Source organism: Malus domestica, chromosome 06, assembly GCF_042453785.1.
Source record: "Malus domestica chromosome 06, GDT2T_hap1".
Lineage (NCBI taxonomy): Eukaryota > Viridiplantae > Streptophyta > Magnoliopsida > Rosales > Rosaceae > Malus > Malus domestica.
The window spans coordinates 26,528,676-26,546,452 of record NC_091666.1 but is presented as its reverse complement, the minus strand read 5'-3'; the positions used below and the strand labels follow the sequence as shown (position 1 = coordinate 26,546,452).

The following is a 17,777-nucleotide window of genomic DNA, read 5'->3' as shown; positions in this document are numbered from 1 at the left end:
TTTTACCATGTATGCCAATAAAGTCAAACCCATGCAACCTTCCTTTCCACCCAAAATAAATGAAAAACTCATGCAATCGATTATATTCTCCTATATCTCTTCATTTTATGTCCACTCTCCCAATTTGCACCGTCAACTAATTTTAAAATATTTTTTTGTCTTAGTAGAAGCGACAATTTTACTCTAAAGTTTAATTAAGGGAGAAATTTTTTAATACAAACGATAATACAAGTGTAATTTACATTACTTAAAGAAATGAGAGTTTAAACTCAAACCGCAATAAGTTGAAGGAAAATACCTTAATTAACCACCAAAATAACTCATTACTTACACTGGAGAAATGAAAACAATCTCTTAGCTAGTCATTTATAACAAGTTGCTATGATATGATATCTTTGCTAGCAATCAAGAGCTCAAAATTTATAATAAAAGTCAGGGGGTACTATTTGTAGCTTTTCAATGTGAGAAACAGCAATCTTGGCAGCTCTGCAAGCCCTCCACTCAATGTTGATATGGCTTGATTTGGTTCAATATGCATGGGAGAGGTTGATTTTTTTGCTTAGTTGCTTGTTTGTGTAGGGATTTTTTCGCACTCGTTTGTTAGTCTTCTGCGCTCTTTTAACGGGCATACATAGATGATTAAAATAGAGAAGTGAGAAAATCGCTACCTTGTATAAATTTTATGTTTTTCTTTGTTTTGACGTTTCATTGCGAATTTTGCTTGAATATATTGGGTCAACTTCACCCCAGTTTTACTGAGGGAAAAAACCTCATTTTTCATGTCGAATCGGTAAATATTAAGATGCATTGTGAAAAAGAATAACCAATTTATTGCCTATATAATTTTCCACCATGTTATAAAACTTAATCCACATAGATCAATTACTAGGTGGTAGAGGAAATTAGATGAACAAAAATGTCATTTTAACCATCTATTTGTACCATATGTCTAACAGAAATGGACATGATGAGACAAATAAATGCTCAATGTAGCACTACTCATATCTCAACAGGAAAAAAAAAATTCTTGTTTTGGGAAGAGGATATATATTAGTTGTGCGCAAGATTCTCCTCTACGACCGACGTAATGCAAGTTGAACTTAGATGAATTCTATCTATCTGGCCCCCGCCGTAAAGGCTGTAAATCCCGAAGATATCCAAGTGTGATCTTCATGCTATCACGTGATGCTACTATTTTAAGTATGAAAGAATATATTTTTATCTATAAATGAATGGTTTCATTACTAATAACATCGAGATTTTGTGTGATAAAATGCAACACATGTCGGGTTGTGCAAGTGGTTGCGACAATATCGATATAATTAGTAACGGCCGATGGCCCAACTTTGAAATCTTGACATTGTATTAGAGCAACTTCCTTTCGAATACCAACTAGACTTGACCCCAACTGGACTGTTCCAATCGTGAAAAGACCGTAACCTAACCATGACTTAACATGACTTGATGATGAGTCTTTTGTTACTTGAAAAACAAGAGGTTACTAATGTGGAATTCATTGCATGTATCGCCCATTAAAAACGTGGTTAAATATAACTCCAAATCTTTTATGATAAAACACAATGAAGGTAAACTCTAATTATCCAAGCAATCCGTACGAGAATGCATTTTCCCTAACATTTAATTTGCTTCCGAAAAATTGTTTGTATATCATCTCAAGCCATGAAGCCGGCCGGTCTAACAAGAAGAATCAAATCAATCCAAAACACATCCACCATTCCACGGGCACAAGTATTCTTTGTAATTGCCCTCGAGAAGAACCCAAAACCAAATAAAGTTGAAGCAAGTGAAGCGATGGGACTTGTTGCTTTTTTGAGTAACAAGCTTGGAATATTATTGTAAACAGAATTTGGTGATTAAGTTGGATGGTTTTACCATTATTTTCCTCTTTTGTTGGGTGGGAATTTGACATGGCGGTTGAGATCTTACTATCATACAGCAGGTGAGGAACTTTGGAATAAGCGAGCTCACGAAGGGATCATAAAAGAAGGTCAAGGAGAGTCGTGTCACCTCATACCATAAATCCTATCAGATCTTATCTTTAAGGATGCCGGATGTGATTTATCAATCAAGGTCAAAACAATTTTGTTTGCAGTCCTTTTTGTAGTTAGGAGAATGTCAATGAGGAAATTGGAAATAGATTGGGTTGGATGGCTCACTGCCAACCAAGAAATATATGATCCTCCATTTATATTAGGAGAAGGTTGAGAAGAGTTGAAGATGAAGACGAAGACTGTAACCACCTCACCACTTATAATGTTATATACTTGTGACTTCAAATTGCAGCTTCACTAAAAAACTTATAGCTCTGGTTAAGAGTATTTATCGATGCACCTTCGATTTAGTATTCAATAGGTAGAAGAGCTTTATGAGTGCAATTGTCCACAACGACATGAGTGTTTGTCAATCTTTGATTGATTTGTGCATCTCGCATATATCAACTACCTACAATAACTACCATCTGCTACTTATGTAATAATGCATTTCGATATGTTATCTATGAGAGACTAATTAGTAGCCTCAGATGCGGACTATCTATGGCCTAAGCAACAAAGGCCACAGTTGTTAGACTTGTGGCTAAGAAACCGGTGGCCTTCGCCCCATTTTATAGTAAGTCTAGCTAACTGGAGTTTGTAAAGGAGTCAAATTTGTGAGTAGAAGTAATCTAAATGGTATAAAGATTAAAAAGATACGAAGAATTAGACTGCATGCACAAATGTTGTATGAATAAAACTTGAATTTTTATAAATTAATGTCATTTTACTTAATTGCAAATCGTATTTAGTCACATACGAAAATATCTCATCGAAAATCATAAAAAGAAAAATTCATATACATATGTAACATTAGATTAATCGTAGCGACTTCTTAATTGTAGCAAGCTAAATATTTTTCATGAAATAGCACAGATAATACTGAAAGGTCAAATGAAGATTGAGAACAAATTCAGTGCAAGTTGCTTGACCACCGACGACCAACATATTCTATTTGCTATTGTGGCGTGGTATGCAAAAGTGAAACCTTTAATTTGTACCTTTTGACTTATAAATTTTGAGACTCATCAGTACTTATCCATGCAGGATGAGCTTGCTAGCACATCGAACATCAACACGCATAAGTTGCAGCACATGCATGAAGATCAAATGGATACAATTTGCTAGCCTCTAATTGGAGGAACGAATATATTCGATCCATATCTTCTGCACTGATATAGTTAGTTGCAGCATGACTAGGCAACCTCCGATCTGTTACCTATAAATAGAAGCTTAGTTTAACAATGGAGAACATAGGCAACAAATTAAAATTCAGAGGAAGAGAAGTCTTGTATGAAGGTGAAGAGCCATGTTTGGTAGCCAGGGATGACTTGCCTAATTAGATCTCATATGTGCAAAAGTTACTGACAAGTTAACGCTTGAGCCTATATATATTAGGATTTCTAGGTAAGCAAGTTGTCCTTCGGCTTGTCTGACTGGCTCTTATCTTTCATGCTAGACTTTCCTCTCTTCCATGCATATGGAGTTAAGTCTCTACTGATGTCGTTTTACTATATATTGGATATACATTTTGATGTGACTACGGCAGTATGTATATATAAAATGTCTAGAGGTACATTTTATGAGTATGCATAGCATCACAATTTGCAGCTGGTGATTGAAAACGGTACTTCCCACGCATTCGATCGCCACTCAAACCCTAGCAAGAAATGCGGATTCGGACGGTAGTGGATCAAAGTTTGCGACGAGCTAAAATCACATGCGTTCATCTCACACTTATTTGATTTTTGGGAAAATTAGGTTCACATCCTTCTTTTTGTTACTTCATTGATTAAAATCCTATTCATTTTCAATTTTTGATCAAGATCCTTGGGTATTAATAACATCATTAATTATTTGAATAATAAAATATTTTTATTTTTAAATATATTCATTTAGTGTTAAAAATGTTACAATTAGTATATTTATATTTATGGTTAAATGTTTTATCATATATTTTTATTTTTAGTTTGTACCTATTTTTAATTTGCAAATATTTTTTAATTTGTACCAATTTCTTTTCATTTATAATTTGTACCCATATATTAGTTTCTTCTTGCACCCAATTTTTTAAAGTTATATTTGTGTTTGTACCCATGTTTATACCGTCACATGCCATTGTATATTTAATCAATGATAGAAAAATTACATGGTATATTTATGTTTTATGCCTAAACTTTGTAACATATATTTATATTTTTAGTTTGTACCCACTTTTAATTTGCAACATTTTTAAAATTTGTAGTATTTTCTTTTTAGTTATACTTTTTAAAAATTCATTTGTACTCATAATTTTTTTTTAATCTTTTATATGTACCCTAAAAATTCATTTGTAATATTTTCTTTTTAGTTTTATAATGTACTCATTCTTCTTTATTAATGTACCACTTTGTTATATGTGAAATGTACCAATTTTTTTAACACTATGGATACATTCTTTTGCCATTTATTATTTCTCATTTTTACATAGTTTTCATCAATTTATTAAATCAAAATGTTTGAATTTTTTTTATTGTAACCGTTTCTAATAGTATTAGAATGATGGATTTTAAATTTATAAGATTATAAATCTCATAAAATATCAAACAATTAATGTCAAAACTATAAAAATATAAATATTAATAGTAATAAAATGAGGTGTACAAAGTCAAGGGACTTTGATCAAACTTTGAATATTATTAAGGTTTTAATTAAAGAATGTAAAGGATTAGGGACCACATCCAAAGTATTCCTTGATTTTTTATACTATATGCAGATTTCCCAATATATATGATCGCTCACAGATTTCATGATAGTCTGATGGGGGAACCCTGTCTATATATGTGGTAAACATTTTTTTTTTACCGTGAAACAATGTATGTATTACTAGAAAAGGTGCAACAATCAAGCTGCGGCTTGACTGTTTTGGATGCTTAAACTGCAACTCTCATGCTTGTGTTGTGGTTATAATACCGAACAATATATCTTGTCAATTTATTCGAAAATATACGAAGTTGATCAACAGCATTAACTTTAACCAAAAATAAAATTTCAATTGTCTTAGTTGTCTGGATATTACAAGGGAACTTGTTACATGGGGTCATGCTTTAAGTATAAAGCATCAGAGTGAGAAATGCAGTAGTGGTAGATTTGTTGGAATCTGGGACTGGAAGAGACAATCAGGGCATGATTAACGAAGGTGGTAACAGACACTTTAACATAGGTAACCATGGCAACCATGTTGAAAAATATTAGTTTTTTTATTTATTTGAATGTTTGGATTTGTGGGCTTAACTCGGTATTATTAGGGTTTTGATTTCTTACATTTTAGGATTAATGTTAGTTTATTATAAATAGTATGCTTGTTATTAGATTATGTTAGTCACGATGTAACCTCTTGTGATTTTGTAATCGTTTCGACATTCTTGTTTATTTAATAATATTCTTATCATTTTGTAGTCTTGATTACGACGCACTCTGATATTCGAAGTGGTGCAAGAGGATCTGGTACAGCTTGACAGAGATGGGTCGGGAGCGGATTGTTCAGGCGGGTCTGGCAACGGGTGGTGATGGACGGTGGCGGCGAGAACTAATTGCAGTGATGCGGGACAGAAGCGGTGCAGCAAGGATGGCGACGGATCAGGTTCGACACGGTCTGGCGCAGCATCGGAATGCGAGTCGGGATATAGACTTCGATTAGATTTTTGAAACAGAGGGACGACAGGTTTGCGGAGGCCGCTTGCAGTAGGTCGTGTTCTGGGTTTCTAGTTGCTGCGGCAGTATGATGGTGATGGTCTGGTACGATGGCCAAGCGACGACGGGGCAGAGGGTTGGTTCAGCAACTGATTTAGTTTCCTTTTTTATTCCTTTTTTTTTTCAAACTATAAAACCCTAATTCAGGGCACAACGACTGAACAATCCGTACCTGACCCATCTCTGTCAAGCCGTACCAGATCCTCTTGCACCATTTTGATCTGCACCTATTGAACCTGCATCTCGCTTGCCTCGAACCAGTCTCACCACCTGCTTGAATTCAGTCCTAAATCTCTCCGTCCTTGCTGCACTTGCTCGCACCCACCAAGCACCAGCACAGACAGAACCATACATGCACCATACCTACTCAACCCGCACTAGTTTGGTGCTCTAACCCAGACACACATCTGATCAACCCGACTCGCACAGGCTCGCTGCAACCCGACCCAGTCCCAGCCGTTCGTCTGAACCATTCACCAGTACCCACTGTACCCACTGTTGCTTTTGCTGTGTTAATTTTCTATTAGAAAGAAAAGAAAAGAAAAAAAAAGAAGAAAACAAAAAGAAAAGGAAAAAGTAAAAAAAAAAATGTTTGAGGTTTTGGCCCACATGGGCAAAGGGCAAAAAATGGTCAAGCTAGTTTTGGCCCGTGCAAGTTGTTAGCCTATTAGGAATTGTTTTGTGACCGTCACTCGAGTGCTTAGACCTATGATCATTCGAGTGATAGTAGTTGTTTTATTTTTGTTGTTTGTTGTTACAACTGAGATATGAAAATCTCATTTGTTTAGTAACGGATTTTTTCCATACTCTCAACACTAGCCAATCTAAACCTGAATTAGTTTGCCAGCCATAATCAGTTTGCCAATCCAATCAAGTCCAGTTCGCCAGTCAAGTTATGTCAAGTTCGCCAATTAAGTCAAGTCAAGTTCGCAAGTTAAGTCAAGTCAAGTTTGCCAATCAAGTCAAGTCAAGTTCACCAGTCACGACAAGTCTAGTCAAGTCCAGTTTGCACGTGTGCCAGTTCTCATCTGCTTGTTTGCAAACCCATGTCGTATATCGCCATGGTTTTCTGGGCTTAACCAGTTAGTATTAGGGTTTTGATTTCTTACCTTTTAGGATTAGAGTTAGTTTATTATAAATAGCATGCTTGTTATTCAGTCGAGAAAATATTAGTCACGATGTAGCCTCTTGAAATTTTGTAGCCGTTTCGACATTCTTGTTTGTTTAATAATATTCCTATCATTTTGTAGTCTTGGTTATGTCGCACTCTGATATTCAACTTGTTTATATGGTTTGTTCATACAAAAATATGATCTAATCTCTCATATGTGAATTCGGCCAGTTAGTAAAGAAAATGTTCCCGTCTCCTTTGCACTCAAGCTCAAACTTTGCTCTCCGTAAGTTAGAGTATTTGTACAAATTAGATTGTTTTAATTATAATCTTGCTAAAAGAATAAAAAATTGGAATCAAACGCCAACAGGTTGGGCTCACTACACCAAAAATTGCTTTTAATAGCAAGTTGTATAGCGTTTTTTTTTTTTTTTTAATTTTTATGAAAATGATATTAAATGTCATGTTACAACATTTAATAGCATTTTAAAAACTGAATATAGCGTTCCTACACTATCAAAAGTTTAAATATGTATATATTTTTTTAAATAAAGTTTAATGCTAACAAAGAAACATGGTAGCTTATAAGCAAAAAGAAGCTCGATTATAAAAATAGTTTCGTGTAAGCTCAGAGAGCACACTCTCTCTGTCGTCCTGGTCGCCGTCGCCATCACAAATCTCCGTCGTCGTCATTGTCGCCACATACGTCTCCGTCGTAGACTCTGAAAATCGCTATCGCAGTCTCTCTTTCACATATCTTCACAATCGCATAGCCCCGTAACCACAATCGCACTGCTGCGCACATCCAAAATCTCAGTAAGTTCCCAATTGCAATCGCCATTGCAAGCTGCAAGGTCATATTAGATCAAATCGTATGCTTATTCCAGTATTTTCATCTGCCTTTGGTTGTAGAAATTTTATTTGCATCTGAAACATTTTCCAAATTAGGGTTTTTAGATTACAAAAGTTACGTATATGCTGTTTATTCTTCTATCCTTCCCTTTGTGATTTTCGTCTAGTATAGTATATTTTTGTTTTTTTGTTTTGTTTTTAGTAAATATTCTACCCCAGAATTGAAACTCCAGCCAGATTATAAAAAAGTTGAATCTATATCGCAATCTCGTTGTGGCACAATGAGCTCAACCAACATTGATAAGCTAGAAAGCTCCCTCTATTGGGTAAGAACTAACTGTACTTGATCAAGCTTCGAGTTAGACACCAAGAAATTACATAATTACAAATCTTACCAAATAAAGGGTAATTTGTAGCTTATCAATGCTGATCGAGCTCATTATTTGTGCGACAATGAGATTGCGATTTAGCTTCAACTTTTTTATAATCTGCCTATAGTTTCAATCCTAGGGTAGAATATTTACAAAAAAAACAAATCTATATTAGATGAAAATCACAAAGAGAGTGATAGAAGACATGAACGAGCATATATATGTGATTCATAAAATCCAAGCCCTAATTACCAATCCTAGAGCATATAGGTAACTTTTGTAAAATTGGGAACTCCATGCGATTGTGGATGTCCGCAGCAATGATTTGGTCTAATCTGACCTTGCAAGCTTGCAATGGCGATTGCAATAGGGAACTGACTGCGATTGTGGATGCGTGCAGCTGTGTGATTGTGGTTGCGCGGCTATGCGATTGTGAAGATATGCGAGAAAGATAGATTGCAATGGTGATATTCTGAGTCGACAACGTAGATTTGTGATGGAGACGACAAGCAGGACGATGGAGAAAGTGTGCTTCTGCGTAATATGAGTTTACCCAAAACTATTTTTTATTTATAAATCGAGTTTCTTTTTTCTTTTAAGCTGCTGCGTTTCTTTGTTAGCGTTAAACTTTATTTAAAAAATATATATATTTAAACTTTTGATAGCGTATGGCCAAGAAACCCTATTTAAGTTTTTAAAAGGCTATTAAATGTTGTAACATGACATTTCTTTCAAAAAAAGAAAGAAAAGCATTTTCATAAAAATATGCTATAAAAACATGCTATTAAAGGCAGTTTATGGTGTAATGCATGTAGCTTAAATTAGTTTAAATTAGAATATCGCTTGTATAAAAATACCAAAATGCTTTCCTGCATATATACCTATATATACACACATATTTGAGATTAGGATGCCAAAGTTCCGTGGTTGATAATCTGTGTAGGATTACTTTGGAAGACCAATAGCAAGTGCTCTTGATGTAGTTGAACGTGTTTCCGAGGATATACTCAAGTGAGTAATTTTAAACCAACTTTCTTTGTTTCCTTCCAATTTTCGCAGATTAATCATTCGAAATGTGCTCGATGCAGATGAACAGCAAAGACACGTATGTCTCTCTATTTGGGATCGTATAATTATTTAGGCTTTGCTGCGTCGGATGAGCACTGCACGCCTCGTGGGATCCAGTCATCGGAAAAGTTTTCCGTGAGTACTTGTAGCAGTCGTGTCAATGGGGGTAATGCCCGAGGCTCAGGAGCGGAAGTTGAACATTTCGAGCGTAATTGTAAGTTTTATACCGCTCTCATCGCGAGCGCGATTGAATCTGAAGCTCTCTTTACTTATTTGGCTCTCTATATCTTGATTGTTTTAGCGCCTTGGCGCTTGGAGAAGATTTTGAGAGAGCAAATAGTTGAGGGGCAACCTATAACACATAGGCGTGGAAGAACATAATCGTTGTTGTAGAGGTTGTTGCAACCTGTAAGAAATACAAGGTGATGTACTTGTTAGATTGCCAAGTGATCTTTTCAGAATAATTTCACTTTAGTGTTTTTTCAACAGATGAACTAAGCATTACCATTGCTGTCTCCTTGGTGTTTGTTGCAGGCATATGTGTACTGGGATGAGGCTCTCAGCATCGGAGCAGTTGGAAAAATGGGAAGAGATGTCTGTGAATTATTAGGCGTCGACACTGCAGATGTGCTATAATAATGGCAACTTTTACAAAACCATTTGGTTCATGTGTAGGGATGGGCAATGTTATAGTGGGCGGGTAACCGCGGTTATTTACTCATAACCGTTTATGTTCATACCGGCATAATCGTTTACCCGTTGGGTAATTGCATAAACGGTTATACCCGTACCCATAACCGTTTATAAATGGTTAATCATACTCATAACCGTGTACCCATTTAACCATAACCGTTTACCCATTTAACCATAACCATTTATCCGTTTTTGAACCCATTTATCCTTTTTTTTACCCATTTACCCTTTTTTTCATCCCTCTACATGTTTTTTTTAACAACTTGAAAATTACAAAATTTGGGGATTTCGAAGGCTTGATAGACAACTAAACATCACAGTCACGCACTGCATTTTGTTTCACAGCATATACAACATTAACGAAGACCCATTTTTTCGACATTTTAGCTCATCAACCATAGAAAACATAATACTTAATCCTATAAAATACAAAGTTAGAAGGCTGCCCAGCATGAATCATGTGATGGTTATATAGCTGCATCCGAGGTTGGTACTCTTGTTCATTTTTGTTAACCTAGTTTTCGCTTCTCATTTCCTCGCCCTCGCATCATTTTCGCCTTCACCTCCAGCTGCTCAACAGATCATATCTTCTATGAAGGTCATTTTTGGAGAGGACGGTACTAGTAGAGGGGCTCAAAACTCAGACGGATTCGCGAAAACAACGAACTTCTTGTGGTCGGAGTTGTAGACGATGGGCTTTCAGGTTCTCGGAGACAACGATTTCCCCTGTAATTCGCATAATGTTTTTAGAGCAGGTACACTCCTAAAAAAATGCGCCAGCATCCATCCTATTTAATCCACTAAATGAACAATGATAGACCCAATAAACAGTAATAGACCAAATGCATCTTCACCCTTAACAAAAAATAGCCAACTCAATTTTATTAAATTCTTATTATTTTTATTATAAAATAATAAATAAATAAAATTTTATTTTTAATTTCTGACTTTATAAAAAAAATATTACTAATTGTTTACTTTCTTAATTTCTTTGGATTTGCCCTTTTCTTTTGACTTTCTAAATGGGTTCCATCACTTGGTACCACTAGTTGGATGGGGACTGGGTTGCTCTTTCTTTCTCATTTCTATATGGGTTCCGTCCTTGCCAGTAAGATCCATTCAAACCTCATCACACTTTCCACCATTGGGTTGCTCGTCGGCGCCTTCAAGCCCTAACTCCACCACAGCACTATTGCTGCTTTCATCCCTGCCAACACTTATCTTCATTCTGCATGTGGCGCCACTTACTGTTGCTCTTAAATCGGACCGTTCTCAGGTAGCCTCTGTCTCCGCAGGTCAGACTTGTGTGCCCATGATGGCAACTTTGCCCAACGATGCACACCCGAACGATTCAGATGCCCCAGTTGTTGGGTTTGTCGATTCTGGGTCCGGTCTAGGCTTGGGTTGGGTGCCAGCCTATTAGGCTGGACTGAAGTGATTTGGCAAGGGGCCGGCCTGTTTTGGGTGATGGGTGCCTGACAATCCACTCCCGATGGACTTGCTCTTACAATCCAGCAAAAATTCCTGCCGAAAAATGTGAGGCATTTAGCCTTAAAAATGTGCTAGGTGCCTGGCAATCCACTCCCGATGGACTTGCTATTAGTCATGTATAATACCATTAAATCTTTATATCGGTTTCTTTGTAAAATTGTATCGATGAAATTTGTACAAATGCATCTCCCACTCGTTTGAATATCGGTTGTGTGTTTCTACCTCAGCACTGTTGTATTGATTAGGAATGAATTTAGTTTATGTCCTGTAAGTCCAAATTGCTCAGCCTGCGTAATCCGGAATGGGAGATTCGGAGAGAAGTAGAGCAGAGGGAGTGGGACCCCATGCTCACAGGCACAACCACCTTTAGCTATATACACAACATATATTTGCACAACGCCCTTCTTAGCCGTTAGATCAATCTCAACGGCTGCTGTGAAATTCTCATCATTCAGATGTCTATAATTTGGGGAAATCCCACTTTGATACATGAAAGTTTAAATTGTTGCGATTCATCTCTAACCATGTTGCAGCAATCCAAAGGTAACAACTTTGTCACTTATTTTTTCAAGAGAGCATGCATTTGCACGCGACAGAATTAGACGACAAGGATGACATTGAAGTGCAAAGTAAGACGAGGATGAAGAAATTGATGGGTTTCGCAAAACTTAGATGAGACCTCACTAATCTTGTATGATAAAGACAGTGATTTCTAATCCGAACCTCGGACCATCAACAGGTTCCGTTCAGAGGGGGCGTTGGGGGAGAGCGATCAGGAACCCCAAATTTGAGGAGCTCCAAAAAGATTTTCATCTAAAATTTATATGTAATTATGCTAGATATTAAAAAAATAATTGATTTTATTAGAACATTAAAATCTCATTGTGCACTCCTCATAATCCATAAGTGGAAATTTTTTTTTTCCCTTTCTAAATATAAAAATTTGGAATGTACAATGAGATATTTGAAATGCTAACAACAACACCTAAAAACAGTTTTTTTTTTTTTTCAATTCGATTATATAATAATGCTATATATTCAAGTGAAACTTTGAAGTTAGAGTTTTTGAATTTTTTTTATTGGTTGTGTAAAATTGAGTGATTTTGATTATTTAGTAAAAGTTATGTTTGTAGCTCTTTTTATTTATTGTTTAATGACATTTATAAATTTACAATCAGTGAGTCTTTAAGTTTGTTTTGATTTAAGTTATTGTTTTCTACCATCAATATATTGTCTTACTTTTTTTGAAAAGCTATCTTAAGAAGGAGCCTTTTTATAAATTTCGCACAGGCCCCAAAATCTCAGAGACGGCCTGGTTCCGTTGTAAATTCTAATGAAATGCCTCTATCGGCAGCTGTTGGCTAATCATATACAGCAGTAATGAAAACTCACTAACCATACTATAAAAACAAGGTGATAAAACTACACAAGCAAAGCCTTTACATAAATACGTACCGCGTACAAATAGGTGTCTTGCAGGCTCAACTTTCCCTGGAAAAAGAAAAGAAGACAAACTTAAAACTCTTAAATCCACATTCGTCATGAAACTTTGTAGATTTGTACACACATATATTGGGAAACACCAGAATAACGATGACATAAGTACACATTGATCATAAAACTCGAATTTGTTTACTGTTGACAGACCAAAGTCATGCTTCCTGAAAATTATTGAGAAACTAAAACCAGCTAGTGAAAGTTACCTACGCTACCAATCCTAAACTTTGTCAATATATATATATATATATATATATATAGGGAAGACAAAATCAAGATGCAATGCAGTATTGAATTTTACATGTACAACAAGAAGGCAATTCATCGAGCCTTGGATGACTCGGTGCTCAAACTGCGATTCCTAACACTAGACATCCATGTCTCACAATTTCATTTTATACCGTCTTTTGGAAGAGATGCACGACTAATACCCTGCGATACTCAACCTTGTTAACCCTGCCCTAGATCTGCAGAAGCTCATCTTACCGGGGTTAAGATTGGTGAAGGAAGCAATGCCTTCTGGAACTAGAAAGCAAGCTTTCCCTCTGACCAACTCAGCATTAAACTTCAACCCTCCTCGATCAAGGATATTGTAACAGCAATGCCTGACCTCTTAGACTCTAAATCCCCGTCCTGGTTCTGCGGGAAAGATAACATCGGGAGAACATCACCTCCACTGCCATCCAATCTACCTTTTAATCACCCTAAGAGAACCATACAACTCTGTACATCTAATCTCAACTTTCAGGAGTCCCCCTCTCCTAACCACAAGAATCCAAATTGGACTTCCAAAATTCAACTCCTTGCCTATATCTACTCTTTCATAAACCAACCAGATATGTATATACTTGGTCTAACTTGATCAGTTGATCCACTAACCAAATCTGGCTCCAAATAAACGCCACATTTACGGCAAAAAACCTGTAGTAAATGTGCGGAATGCTTTGCAGCATCACCCAAAATCGAATGCAACAGTAAGATAACATAGTTTTCTATATACAACTCTGTACATCATAGAAACAGGAGGCCTAATAGATAAAGTAAGCTTAAATTCAACAGAAGACAATCTAGGAAATCATTATATAGATTAGACGGGCCATCAGCTCAAAACTATTCCACATGCTTGGTGGAAATAATGAACGGAAACGAGATATTACAATTGATCCTTCCTGTAACCAATTCTAGGCGTTTCTCTTACCCATTCTGTTCTAAAGGCTATAGCCAAATAAGAAAACAACATATCTCATCTCGGTCTCACTATGATCAATGGATGACTACAACTAGTTCAGCATTACTATCAAAATGAAGTATAAGGATCTGAAATTGTACCCCATCGATAGAATGAAAAAGAGAGTAAATAGTGCAATGAAAAACAAAATCTACGCATCCAAAATACTACTGAGTTGAGATTTGAGAGTGAAAATATAACCAAAAAGCCCAAACCAGTTTTACTTGCAGGCATGTCTCTTACATTGACATGGCTGGGGATTTTTTTCTTTTCGATTTCGGTGTTTCATTTGCCAACAGTCACAAAAGCAAAAGTCAAGAAAATCCCTTCCCAAGCTTCTGAATTGCACAATAGATTTTCCTCCTGGACCCAACTGCATTTATCCCCATATCCTTGAGGTCCTCCAATGTTAACATGGGCAATACCTCATCATCCACCTCATGAATTTCAAACACCGGCGCATACCGCCCTAACCCTAACCCATTGAGCCAAACCCTAACCCCATCTTCCCCACACCTCTCTCTTCCTTCATTCCCATTTCTATCCCCACTTGTTCCTCTGCAATTCCAATCCCTGGCATCGGTATCCGACGGCCCGGATAGCTCAATACCATCATGGTTGTCCCTACCCTCCGAAATCCTAGTCCTAATGGGTATTCTACTTCCATGGTAAAGCAGCTCCCTTCCATTGGCACGCCCATCCACGCCCAAATTCTCTGAACTATGAATTGGGCTCTGCTCTTTCAACGGACTTTCCGAGTTTTCGACTTCGAAATCCCGATGATACCCTTCATCAACGTCCTCTGCTCCACTGAATTTCTCGTCCCCTTCACCGCCGCCGCCACCTTCGTCAATCTTGGAAGATACCCAATTGGATCTGACCCGTTTGGTGACGTTCGAAGCCCGTTTCGTGGCGTCCTTGACCTTCCAGCTCCCAATGGCAACACTATCAAGATTGCCCTCTCTGTCTTCGCCGTCTAGGGTTTCATGGAACTCCCCAACTGAGCTCAAATTCGTTAAAGGTCGAATCTTTGAGGACTTGTTGGCGTCTTTGCGGTGGTCCGGCGGGAACTTCCACTGCTTGGTGGCGCGGCGCACCTGCGAATCGTACGGCTGGTCTCCTCCGATGTCGCCCAATCGGACGCTGGGCCTCCGCTGTCGCTTCGATCCTACCGTCTCGGATGAACCCGTCAAGAACTGCCCTCCGCCGTTGATCTGACTCACCGGCTGCGGTTGAATCTCCGCCATCGAATCCCAATTTTTATTTTCCTTTTTTTACCCTAAAATCCAATTTTATTTGCTGGGATTTGAGTTTCTCTCAGAAGAAGACTCGAACTTTCCGGATTTCTCTGTGTTTTTTTTTTTTTTTGGTTAATTGAAAAAATGGGGGGGGGGAGAAGCAAAGGGGGCTCTTTGGCCTTTGCGATGTAGTGCTTTCTTTCTTGTGTTCAATGTGCCTACAAGATTGTCCTTTTGGTCGTTTTCTAGAGAGAGAGAGAGTGAGTTTTGTGAAGTAAATGAAGTGATTGATGAGGGAGAGATAAAGAGAAGGAGAAGGTTTCAGTGAGTGATGAGTGAGAAACTTTGGGACTTTGGGGGTGAGAGAGAAGGTGTGTTGGAGTCTACAGGAGGGTGACACTTGTCACTCTCTCCATGTTATCATCAGATGGGAATGTCCCATTGACCACAAGATATCTTTATTCTCAATCCCAAATTTTCATAAATGAAACATTTTTACTTACCATCATAATATATTTAATTATGTGTCATGTGGTTTTTCACATTACTCTTTAACTTTCATATTAAATATTATTTTTGTAATTTTTTAAAAAGTTAATCAGAGTTAAGTAAAATTAAACATGACATGTAATTAGATGTAGTAATGAACCCACACCAAAGTTTAGTGTGATGACCAAAAATGCTCATTTTCATAAATGGCACATGAAAATATTATGATGTGATTCCTTCTTTGAAAATTGTCATTGACAGTTCAAAAAATTATTCTGTTCTGAATCTTTTTATAGTTTTTGTTTTTCATAAATTTTTTTAAAAGGTAGTAGTATTCACACATTGATTTTTATTTTTTATATGCTTTTGTTAAATTTTTTACCATTGCTTTATTTCAATTTATTCGATCCAATATTTACAAATTGATAAAAACGTATAAAAAGTAAAAAATGAATTTTTAAAAAAGTCAATAAAAGCTGCCTGAAGTTTATCTTGCTTATTATTTTCGCCAATATTAAGTTGCCCCCCCCCCCCCTCTCTTTTTGGTGAATCCATCCATTATCCACTCCAGGTCCAAGATGGATTCCAAATTTGAATGGCAAGTTTTGCTGGTCCCAATCCATTCCAATGAAAAGAGCAGTGGACCTGTTCCATATAAGATTTTTTTTTTCTAATTTTCGTTTGAATGTCAAGTCTCTTGGTTGAAGAGAGAGAGAGAGAGAGAGAGAGAGAGAGAGAGAGAGCTATGATGTTTCAACACAAATTTTGTATAAAAATTGCATTTACTATCACATGTACCCTTGTGATGCAAGAAATTATAATTTCCATGGAAATAATTGTGGATTCAAGACATTAAGTACTAGTTTGGTACTGAGGTTCTTTTAAAAAAATTGGGTATAAAAAAAAAACTAAGCTAAAAAAAATGTCTGGTAAACACTTAAAACAGTTTATTTTCACAATTTTGGATGAAAATAAGCTAAAAACGTGAAGCAACAAAAATAAGCTTTGAAAAACAAGCTTCTTTTCTCCAAAACACGGATGAATAGTGTTCATTAAATGAAACTTCCAAATTCCCAAACCTACCCTCACCCATCTCTTCGTTGTTCTCTCTCACCCACTCCCTTTGTCCAGCTCTCTCTCTTTCCGTTCGAGCTCGATCTCTCCCTCTCATCTGGTTTGAGCACTCTTCATCAATAAAAAGGTAAATTTCCTTTTTTCAACCTCTATTTCTGGGTAATTGGAATATTGAATTGAATAATTGGAAGGTAGAATTGGAAGATTTGGATTTCTCGGTAATATGAGTGATCTGCGATTCTAGGTAATCTAGGTTTCAGAGTGACGAGGCCGACGATGATGGACTTCTTCAACGACATGGAAGACTAGGGCTCCACCATGGACATGGACATTGACGACGTCAACCCACTCGAGGCGTCCCGCAAGGGCGTCATAAGTGAAAGGAAGCTCGTCGATCAATACAGTACAACACGAAGCTTTTTAACACGTAGTTGTTTCTTAATATCATATTGCAATAGCATAAACAATTGGTCTAGCACACTTGCTTTTTTGAAATTATGGAACAGAACATGAACATTAAAAGAACAGACGATAACAAGAAGAGCCTGAAATATATTCTTATCTCCTGCATTCCTAGTTCAAGCATCTTCATCTTCTTTCCATATCTACTACTCTTCTCAACTAAGTACCTTTCAAGATACTGATATATGGATACCCACTTGTCTAATAAGGTGGGCACATAAGCCTTTGAATAATTTCCACCATACTGCTATGGCCCCAATTTAAAACTTGTGAAAAATGCAGTAGACAATTAAGTGGGAACTCTCCCACAACTTCTCCCAAATCTTTGTCGAGAGAGCAGGGATTGTGTTCGAGGGATTGCGGTTGGTATTGATGCGGTGGTGGTCTTCGATAAGGGAGTGGAATTTGTTGGTGACCTAG

The 17,777-nt window shown here is 36.9% G+C and overlaps 1 protein-coding gene and 1 long non-coding RNA gene across 4 annotated transcripts; one reads left to right on the top strand and one right to left on the bottom strand.

Moving 5' to 3' along the window:
• Window positions 1–10,156: 10,156 nt before the first annotated feature.
• LOC114825349 (uncharacterized) lies at window positions 10,157–15,669 on the bottom strand. 3 transcript variants are annotated; one of them, XM_070823630.1, is made up of 3 exons: window positions 14,338–15,663; window positions 12,825–12,860; window positions 10,157–10,604 (listed from the first exon to the last, which is right to left on the bottom strand). In XM_070823630.1, the coding sequence occupies exon 1, from the start codon at window positions 15,339–15,341 to the stop codon at window positions 14,409–14,411; it is 933 nt and encodes a 310-aa protein (XP_070679731.1). In that variant the 5' UTR covers window positions 15,342–15,663; the 3' UTR covers window positions 10,157–10,604; window positions 12,825–12,860; window positions 14,338–14,408. The 3 variants fall into 3 exon arrangements, with proteins under 3 accessions (XP_070679731.1, XP_070679732.1, XP_028959634.2); XM_070823631.1 differs by lacking the exon at window positions 10,157–10,604 and adding an exon at window positions 10,735–11,402; XM_029103801.2 differs by lacking the exon at window positions 10,157–10,604 and having other exon boundaries at window positions 12,627–12,860; window positions 14,338–15,669.
• Window positions 15,670–16,899: 1,230 nt separating this feature from the next.
• Window positions 16,900–17,373, top strand: LOC114825541 (uncharacterized). The gene is made up of 2 exons (XR_003774296.2): window positions 16,900–17,022; window positions 17,140–17,373. It is a non-coding gene; the product is annotated as an uncharacterized lncRNA (long non-coding RNA).
• The last annotated feature ends 404 nt before the right edge of the window (window positions 17,374–17,777 follow it).

Bases quoted from the DNA above. Each gene is read 5' to 3' on its own strand.
- LOC114825349 (XM_029103801.2), bottom strand. From the start codon at position 15,341: ATGGCGGAGATTCAACCGCAGCCGGTGAGTCAGATCAACGGCGGAGGG.